This window comes from Merops nubicus, unplaced genomic scaffold (assembly GCF_000691845.1).
Source record: "Merops nubicus isolate BGI_N331 unplaced genomic scaffold, ASM69184v1 Scaffold51151, whole genome shotgun sequence".
Taxonomy (NCBI): Eukaryota; Metazoa; Chordata; class Aves; order Coraciiformes; family Meropidae; genus Merops; species Merops nubicus.
This window is the reverse complement of record NW_008591249.1, coordinates 342-10,160: the sequence shown is the minus strand read 5'-3', so window position 1 is coordinate 10,160 and position 9,819 is coordinate 342. Positions and strand designations below refer to the sequence as shown.

The window sequence follows — 9,819 nt, the reverse complement described above, 5'->3', positions numbered from 1 at the left end:
GCCTGCTAACGGGGGCCCTTACTGGGGGGACTGAGGTGGACTGGTGTGTGCCCCACCACCTCCTAACAGAGGCCTTTACTGGGACATGCTAGAGGCAGTGGGATGTCCACAGGCCCCTTTAAGAAGGGCTGCAGGCTGTGACCACAGGCAGGCAAATAACCAGTAAGAGTTCCCCACCCCGGGCACCTACAAACATGATCTAGTATTTGACACGTTTCAAGTTCTCTCATTAAAGTCACCAAAGGCACCAGCTTGGCAGCAAACACCACCACTGCCTATTTATGAGCTTAACTGGGATGGGGGAAAGTGGATTTCTTAAGTTACTACTCTGGGTAAAACTTGGTTCTTAGCAAGGCAGGAGCAGTGAGATTCGAAGGTCTGAACACACTGTACGTACCTGTGTGGCTTCTATGTTGACAACAGTGTAAGATAACTCCTCCGGTCTAGTCAAAGCAGCATGTCTTGATTAAAAACATGAAAAGAGCACTTAATGTTATGAAGATGTACACATAAATAACGATCAGATTTCACGAGGCTTCTGTAGGCATAAAGTTTGGACAGTGTCCCTATTCCTAAGCATTGACCCCAGTCTGGATTTTTTATGCTAACTGGAATACCTCTGTAGTTGAGATTAAAAGTGGGCAAAAGCATTCTGCAGAAATGATGTGACAGAAGCCTCGTTACCCTCGTGCTCCCTGCCAGGAGCAGGTTAGGTGTTCAAGCCTGCCAGGCTCATCAGCTCCATCACTTACACTCTTATCTCTGAAATACACAGATGTATTTGGGGAGAGGAGAGCTAAAAGGGCTGAAGGGATGTCTCTGTTCTAGGGGACACAGCTAAGCACAGCTGTCACCTGCTGCTGCCCACCAGTGCCACCAGGAGGGAATGGGCAAGGCCAGGAGGCACCAGTAAGGGCAAGGGCTTTTCTGGACAACAGCTGTAATGAAAAGGTCCATCCAGGGAAACTGCTCTGGACCACAACAGCAAAATGCTAAACCCCTGCTGTTCTGTCCCCAAAGCTGTTCAGGGCCAGCTTTAGTCTCCAAGGCTGCCCGTGTGGCCCTAGAGCACAAACCCCAAGCAGGAAGGACTTGGCCATACTCTTCCTCCTCGTCGGTTGTGAACAAATTCAGGCGGAATCCTGTCTCACTGCCACCAGGTTTCTTGACCTCCATCCCTCCCAGCAGCCGGGCCAGAAAGTTCAGTTCTTCTTTAGCGAGAGGGTTGGGGACTACTTTCTCCTGCAAAAAACAGGGCAATGGGGACTGTAATTGTTGTTGTGTTTTCTGATATTACATAAACGTTCTTCAGAGGGATATAAATACATTTCTGTACTGGTAATGGTACAGACTGTGCAGATAAGCAGTAATTATCAGCTCTGTATTCAAAATGGTTGCTTGAATTTTTAGACCCAGGACAATTTTCCAGCTAAATGGAACAGCTGAGAAATCTGTAAAAACAGCTTTCTGTTTTCTGGAGGGATTAAAATAGGAAGCAAGTTCACCATTGCGTAAGCCGGGGTGTAAGATTCTCTAGGGAAACGTGCCCTTCCCCTGGCTGAGGAGGGACCGTGGAGGACTGGATGGGGCTCAGAGAGCAATGACAGGACAGGTTCCCCTGAAGTTACCCTGTAACTGTAGACTAAAAGGATGGTTCTTATTTCCCTGAGGAAGGAGATGAACACAGGGGAGGACAGTGCAACTGCAGAGTGATCTGGAGATGGCAGACACGGGCGTTTCACTCAGTGACTCCATCTATTAGGAGACATGGGAATCACGGTGTAAAATCTGGTGGATGTGGTTGAAACTGCTCAAAGGGAACGTTCCCATGTGTGACCAGCTGCAGGACTCACCAACAGAGAGTACTCGGCCAGTTAACCAGGGACAGGGACAGAGCCACACTGACCTTCGCACGGGACGCCAGGTTTTTGGAAGATCCTGACATGTGTGTCTCCACTGGCCGACTGACACTGTACCTAGAGGGGAGAACACCAGGAGGAACAACACATCACTGGGATGAGACAGAGGAACTGGAGGGAGCAGCACAGTATCTATGGTTTTAGGATATTTTTATGGAGACCGTGAATAACTGAGAAGTTACAGTTCACTGTTATGGAGTACTGAGGCATTAAAATGTGTGAGTGACAAAGCTCAAAGGAAGAACACTGCTCCCTCGAATGGAGAAACCACAGCCAGACACACAGGGAGAAAAGCAGGGGTCCTGACTGCAAAGCACATTTCACATAATCTGCAGTACCAGATGAGAACATCCTTCACTCAGCTCTACTGCAGACATAAGTCAAACTTCTGCTTCTTTCCACAGCTCTTTATACACATCTGTCCAGATGTGTTGTTTCAGGACAACACTTCATAAAAAAAGTCAAGCTGGCAATAGCAAAAGAGGCAAAAACCCCAAACGAGGCTGAAGAACCTTCTGACCACAACTACAACCATCAACAGCAACTTCACGCTTTGCTGGAAGACAGAAATGACTTACATATTTGTTCCAAGCTTGAGGACTCTGTCTCCATAAAGATCAAAAGATCCTTCCCTTTGTGGAGTAACATAATTTCCATCAGTGGTGAACTCTGTTCTTTTCACTTCCTCTCCTTTGTGATTAAACATCCTTAAAAACAAGTCATTATTGAAACATATTTAGTGGTTTTATTACTGATTTTCAGTACTGACTACTGCACAAGAAAGAGAATCAAGCCCTATCCTGTATGTTGGTAAATGTCTATTTTATAGGATAAATTACTAACAGCTAATTTGCTGGAGTAAAGAACACCAGACACAGCTCAGTACCCCACTGCTGGGTGACCAAGTCTGAGATTCAGACACGGCACTTGCTGGGGGCTCAGCTCTCCACCTGACAGATTCCTGTTGGAGCTCTGGGACTGGCCTGGGCACACGTGGGACGTGCTGCCAGCGGCGTGAGCAGCAGCTCAGGACCCACCTGATGAGCCCTGGCACCTCTGTGCCCCAGGGGACAGGGCCTGAGATGGGCAGCACGAAGCGACCGTTAGAGTTCTGCACTTTATCCTTCAGAAAGATGGAGACCTGCAAAAGAATATTCCACCTTTGAGAAAATCAGTTACAAATCATCTGGTTCAAATTCTGTGCAGTCTGAGCTCACAGCCTGCCAGCCCAGTGGGTTTCCTAGGGATTGTGATCTATATAGAGAGACTGTGATGCAGGCTGAAGCCAGTACTGTAGGATTGTGGTCCAGAGCATGGACACTCTGACCTAATATTAAAAAAAGAAAATATTTTTTTTAAAAAGTAAAGGCTATGCACTTGAGTATGATCAATTTAGTTAGAGAATATGAAGGCCCGTGACTTCAAGCTCAGGTTCTGAGTTTCTACTATAAGGAAAAACAACAACTAGCAAATCCAACTAGTAGAGATTCCTTTTTTCATAACATTTTAGAATTATTATAATTGTAGTAGATGTGCTCAGTTTGTGAAATCTTGAAGATTGGAACTACAAGCACATCAAGATAACTGAAAAGCCTAAGTAACAAAATCAAACCTACAGTGTAATTATAACAAGATACTTTTGTATTCTAGCCACAAACTCCCTTTCATTCTGACTGGTTGTACAGGGCTCTTACCCTTATGTGCATGTCTTGAAAAAAAATGAGGAGTGTTTGCCTGATGAGCTGAAATTCCCCAGCAGAGAGACAGCTGTACGTCTGGAAAAGAAAACCCATCATGTAAGGCTCTGCAAGTGCCCCACGTCCAACCCAGGGAAGGTGGCAACCAGGGTATGAGGACACTGAGGGGCAAAACCAGTACATGTGTGGCAGGGGAAGGAGGAATTGTATCAGTGGGCTGCTGGACATTATCAGCAACTATTATACATGACTAAGAGTCTGATTTAATTTCTGCTGAAGTCAGTGGAAACTTTGATCAGGCTGAATAAGCAATGTATTGATGTAAACAGGGCCAGCAGAAAAATAACACTTGATTTGTAGACACCTCCCTCTGCAGAAGCCCTGTGGAAACATTTCATGACTTCCCAGCACTTTCAATGTTTTATGAAACCAGTTCCCTTTCACTGGGACACTCATATTCTTTGTCCAAAGAACTGCAGTAGTTACAGGAGCAGGAGTTGCTAATGGGGAGGCCAATTGGTTTCCCTCCAGCTAAAAAGAGGGGAAGGTTATTTGGATGGTTCTCTGACGCTGAGAACATCTCGACCTCCACACTCGATATGGTACTTGCTGATGTAGTATTCAGTCTCTAAGACTAGCTTGAAAACCCAAACCAAAATTATCTCAAACCACCATGTCCTCCAACATTTTTCACAGGATTCTCACTTCGATGAGCTGCCGGAAGGTTTCATCCACCTGGTTCAGGATGCCAGGGGCATCACGTATGAAGTCCTTGATCGCGTCCAGGTGATTGAACGTGACCAGCAGAATGTCTTTGGGCCGAGGGCACAGCAGCACTTGGTACTTGAAAGCCATGGTCATGAGGTCATACAGCTGCAAAGGAACACGGGGGAACCTTGAGTCCATCACAACAGAGACACTGCTTGGGTTAACTTCATGCTGATGTACAAAGGGATTTCGACGCTTGGGCTGGCACCCGCCTATGCTAAGAAGAACCATTTCAGCTTTGTTTTAGCATTTTAGTTTTCATTTCCTAAGAAAATAACACCTCTGCAATCACATCACCAGCCCTCCTGCTGCTATCTCCAACTGCCTTTAAAACTGCTGCCAATTCCAGCAGCACTGACACTGGGTAGAGGGCTCATAGGTAATCCAGCTCCTGAGGTTTCCTTCAGATTTGTCTCCCGGCTACACTGTCTGCAGGCAAAAATTCCAACACCTGCAACTGCAGAACAGTGGGTGTCAGTACAGAAATATATGTATTTATACACAGCCACACAGGTATGTCTTTCTAATCTATTTAAAAAAAATCCAGTAAGTAATGCTTACTGAACCCCTTAAAATGAAACATTTAGCTCTTAAAGCAGAAATACTCAGTTCTGAACTATCTGGTACTGCCACAGATTTCCCCAAATCTCCCTCATCTGAGAGTCACTTCTACAAAGAAAGCAAATGGGAAGTGGGCTCCCAAATGCCAGGGAGGTGAGGCCACGGACTAATGGCCACCATCAGGAGCCTGTGGCTGGCAGGACGGTGGTCCAGGGTGGGCAGGACTGGCAGGGGGTGGGTTTTACCTTGTCCATGCTGGCCTGGTTCAGCCTCATGATGGACGCGTGGGCCAGCCGGTCGTACACCGTCCGCAGAGCCTTCTTGGAATAGAGCTCCTGTGGCTTAAACAGCTCTTCCATAAACTTTTTATTGAACATGGTTGTGATGATGTCATTCATAACTGTAAAGACAAAGAGCCTCTGTTGTCTGCTGCAGAAACAGCAATTCAGCCGATTCACCCCACACTAAGGACCTGGCCACTGGCAGCGGTGACCCCAACGCTCACCTGTGGGAGGGAGGCACAAAGTCACAAAGAGAAGAGGAGGAGGAACGTGATCGCTTCTTAATGTCAACATCTGTCTGTTGACAACAACAGCTCCCACCCTGGTCTATGCCAGCAGCGTGACTCCTGCCAGCTGTCCCCAGGGGCACAAATGCTGCTGGAGCTGCAGACAACAAACCCTGTTTTCCTGTGGGAATACACTGGGTTTGTGCCTTGCTCATACAGCTCTCCCCAGCACCTTCCACTTCTTAATAACGTTGTTTGTAGGCTACTCTGACATGTACCATCTGTAAAAGCTGCAGTTCTGCTGCTTAAGACAACTGTTCTGCTTTGCTGTAGGTCTTTGCAGGCTCCAGCTCCCTGACTCTGCCTGTTCTCTCTTTAGCCTGAGTCTCTGTCAGCCCATTCCACCTTCCAAACAGAAGCTCCTGAACGATTGGAGGCTCCCTGACACATTTGCTTCAAACGGATTAACACTGACAGGTATTTAAGGAAGCATTTATAACACTGGGGTCTATGTCAGGCCATCCAGGCTCTCACACAGCAACATCTGCAGGTACTAAAGCAGTTCAGAAGCACAGAACTCTGAACTCCCCTACACGTGCTTCATTTGTTCATGTGTAAATTTGGACATGTAATTGTTACACGACTTACTCAAGAGCAGGCAGTGATGAGGAGTGCTCAGTAGCTATGTCTTGTTATCGAGCTCTTTGTGCAAAGAAAATAGAAAACACTTTGCAGTGATTCAAGCAGATACAGCATCTTGCTTTTGTGCTGGGTCTGATACTTCTAGTACACACCTGATGCATTTGACAGAGCTATCAGAAGTAAGTATTTATTTCTCTATCAAAAAGATGTTAAATAAAAATGTTAATTCACACAGATTACTGTACAAGCATGAATTTCCCTAAGCAGATGACTGTTACTGAAGCTCATGATGCCAGCTGATTCTTATGGGTTGGAAAAATCTCAGAGGAAGTAATAAAGATTAAAAATCAAAGTGTACATGCAGGTAGTGGGAGTGACTGGCTCTCTGAAGTTCTGCCCGAGTTGTTTGTTGCTGGGTTGGACATCTGGCCTCTCACAACTGTGCCACTGAAGCTGCACAGCAGCCAAAAAAAGTGAATGTCCCAGTCACCTCATCTTGCCTTGGCTGATGAACCCCTGGGAGCACGGTGAGGGAACCTGGCACAGGGGCTGTTTTCTGAGGGCAACACCTTCCACTGAGATTCTCTCTCCCTGCTTAAAGCTGCTGCTCTCAGGTTCTCCCCTGCACGGGTACCTCACATGTCAGCATCCCTGGCCCTGTACCCAACGGGGCTCACTGGCTCCTGCTCCAGGAATACAATACAGACAGGTCTCTGCTCAGCTTCTGGGCAGCAAGGGTTACAAACACACCTAATCACACACAGGAAAAAAAAAATCCCTCTTCTTCCTTCTTTTCAAAGAAACTATCCATAAACCAGCTCCTACCTGCAGTCTGGGGCAAAAATCCTCACCTTTTAAAGAGGAAAAAAGCAAATGTATTCGTACTAGTATATATTAGCATACATTTAATTTTTCAAGTAATCAATTATGACTAAAAAAAACCAACTTTTGCCTTATACTGCTACCAAGAAAAATATTGTAAAGTTGGTCACATACATTGCCTGTGTAAAGGCTTCTGCACCTTTGCAGAGTCACTAACAACCCGCCCTGTCAGCAGATGGACAACAGCCCAGAACACAGGCTGTGGCTTTTTATCCCATTGATATTCACGATGGGATCACAAGGTCTGTGTTAGCCACAGACCCAACCTTGCATCAATCACCTCCTGAAATTAAAACTTCTTGTATTGGCTACAAAAAGAACTGAGAAGGACATTAAAAACCATGGTAAAGGGCAAATCTCACACGTTATGTTTGATAATGACACAGCAGAGAGACCTCAGAGCACAGGTACCCCCTCGGGAGATATTTACACCATTCTAAAAATGGCAAATAACAAAGAAAGGAGCGTTAGCTCAGGGGAAATGGCACGCCAAGCAGCACAGCAGAAAAGCAATTTAGCAGAGAAGGGTTTCATCAACTGGGATGGGAGAGGGAAACCAAGTATGGACAATGAGATGGGCAGAAGAGAAGCTGAGGATTTATGGTGGTTTTCTCCTGCATTTGCCATGTCACTGGGGACAGACACGTTCCAGTGTCTGGTGTGCTGTCATGTAATGACATGAGGCTGGAGTCTTTATGCCTGGATTATGCTCCTGCTCCTCAGAGGACATTCAAGGCAGCACAGGGAATGTTGCAAGTCAAAACAGTCACGTATTTTAGCTGTGGGAGGTTTGTAGCTCCTAACAAGGTCAAAGGCAGGTGAAGCTGCCTCGTCATGGCTTCTGCCAGCCATGGACTTGGAGGGTCACTCTGTGTCACCTCCAGAGATGGCCCCAAGAAGAGTGTCACAGGCCATGTTCCTCTCAGGAGAGGAGCTGATGGGTCTGTGCCATCGCCATCGGAATACGATGAAGCTGGCTGCCATCCAGCTCCCCCTCGTTTTGGGTGTGATGAGACAAACATGGAATCTTTGAGACTTCTGACATATTTAATGCCGGAAAAAAAGTGTTCCTGGAAACAGCATGTAATGGTAGCAAAAAACCAGCTGGGGCAAACTTCAGGATATCAGCATTCACCTTCAGTAATTCAAAACCTACAAACGATGCTTATTTTGAAAACCAGGAATTATAACCCTGATCTCTCTTTAAAAAGGGCTGCACAGAAAGACACTGGAAGTTTTACTTGTCTTCATTTAGCAAAAAACCTGAGCTAGTGCACGAGGTGATTTCCTCATCCAGCTCCTTACCACACCCTTTGCTGGAGGAGCCCCTGCAAGGCAGAGCCCCAAGGGGGGTGTACACTCTGCTGCAGGGCCCCAGGTCTCAGCCCCACCCGCCCTCGGGGGCAGCTGCAGCCAAGGGCAGCCTGGCTGAGGTCTGGGCACCTGCTCGCCGTGGGCAGCGGCCACCCGCAGGGATGGATGAGCAGAAGGGTGGAAATGCCTTAAACCTTTCCCAGAGTTCACCTGTCAAAGCCCTAAGCAAGGCATTAGAGAAAAAAACTAAAAAACCCTGCAGTATACCTAATATTCCTGTATTTAAGCAGAAAAGCATCTTTCACAATGATAGAAAAATACAAATATAATGTTGGCTGGAAAGACCGCTACGATAAAAATTTGGATTTATTTATAGTCTTGGTTAAATTAGCAACTTATTTTTGAAGCCATATGATTTTGAGATCCTGCCTACTCCTCCCCAGATCTGTGTTACAGAGGGTTTTAGTGAGCAGGTGAGTGTTGTTATTGCTCCTCTTTGGCAGTCTGACTAGAGGGCTGCAGGGGCAGCACACGGGGTGTTCACAGAGGAGCCCACGTGTGTGTGTGGTGGGTTCAGCTACTGCATGCAGCTAGAAGGTTACAGTACCTCGTTTCCTGTCCACATCTGTCCATTCATCTACACGAAGCATATAAAACAAAAACATCAGTTCAAGAAGTAAGAACAAGAGTTTGAAGGAGAATAAAAGAAATAAACTGAAAAAAAAAAAAGGAAAGAAAACTAACTAATGGGCTTTGGTTTTTCTCATCAGCATTCAGCAATTCAGCACTCAACAGGAATTGACTCTCCTGGCACTCAACCCCTTTACTTCCAATAACCACACGAGAAAAAACCTTCCCCTCCCCGTGGGACAAATCCTGTTGCTTCAATGGAGATAAATCTTTACCCTTGATCGAATCTTAGCACATTTTGCTTGGAGAGTTTTCAGCTGTTTTTGCACTTACATGTGAGCAACATTTGAGCAAACAGTTTTAAGCACCAACAAACACCTCGTGTGGACGAAGCCACGTCCCAGTAACATTAACCCCCAGCTGCTGGGAAGCTAAAACGTGTGTGGATAAACTAGTACAGACTTTTCTCCTGCTGAGACACTCCACCAAGTATGGCTCATGTAGTTTAAGCTCTAAACTTAGACCTGAACAGCAGCAACCTTCTGTCAGCTCCTTCTCTGAAGACACACATGAATAATTAAAAATCGCTCTGCTGTGGTGAAACCTCTGCTATTGTTCAGCACTGCTTCATCTTGGACAGGCAGGAGAAGGGAAAAACATAACAACCTCTTCAGTGCTGAGTTAATGTGGAGTTGACTTTGTACTGCAGAATACTAAAGCTTCCTGAAGCACACCACATGGCAGGGGGCTCCAAGAGTTCTTAAATTCAAAACTGATTTCATTCAGAAGTGTTGAACAAAGCTGTAAGCTGGAAATTCTGTGCACACGTGTGAATGGCCAGGGCTCTACTTCTACAAAATTTTAACAAACTGCTGGACTGACAGATTTTTATAAAAGC

The 9,819-nt window shown here is 46.1% G+C and overlaps 1 protein-coding gene across 1 annotated transcript; it reads right to left on the bottom strand.

Annotated features, from left to right (window-relative positions):
* Positions 1-397: 397 nt before the first annotated feature.
* On the bottom strand, positions 398-8,928 carry OSCP1 (organic solute carrier partner 1; the record flags this gene model as incomplete). The annotated part of the gene is made up of 9 exons (XM_008950176.1): positions 398-461; positions 1,103-1,242; positions 1,907-1,976; positions 2,498-2,626; positions 2,957-3,060; positions 3,614-3,694; positions 4,322-4,489; positions 5,191-5,345; positions 8,899-8,928. Coding segments are annotated over 9 exons (941 nt in total), but the record flags the coding sequence as incomplete, so codon positions are not given.
* Positions 8,929-9,819: the final 891 nt, after the last annotated feature.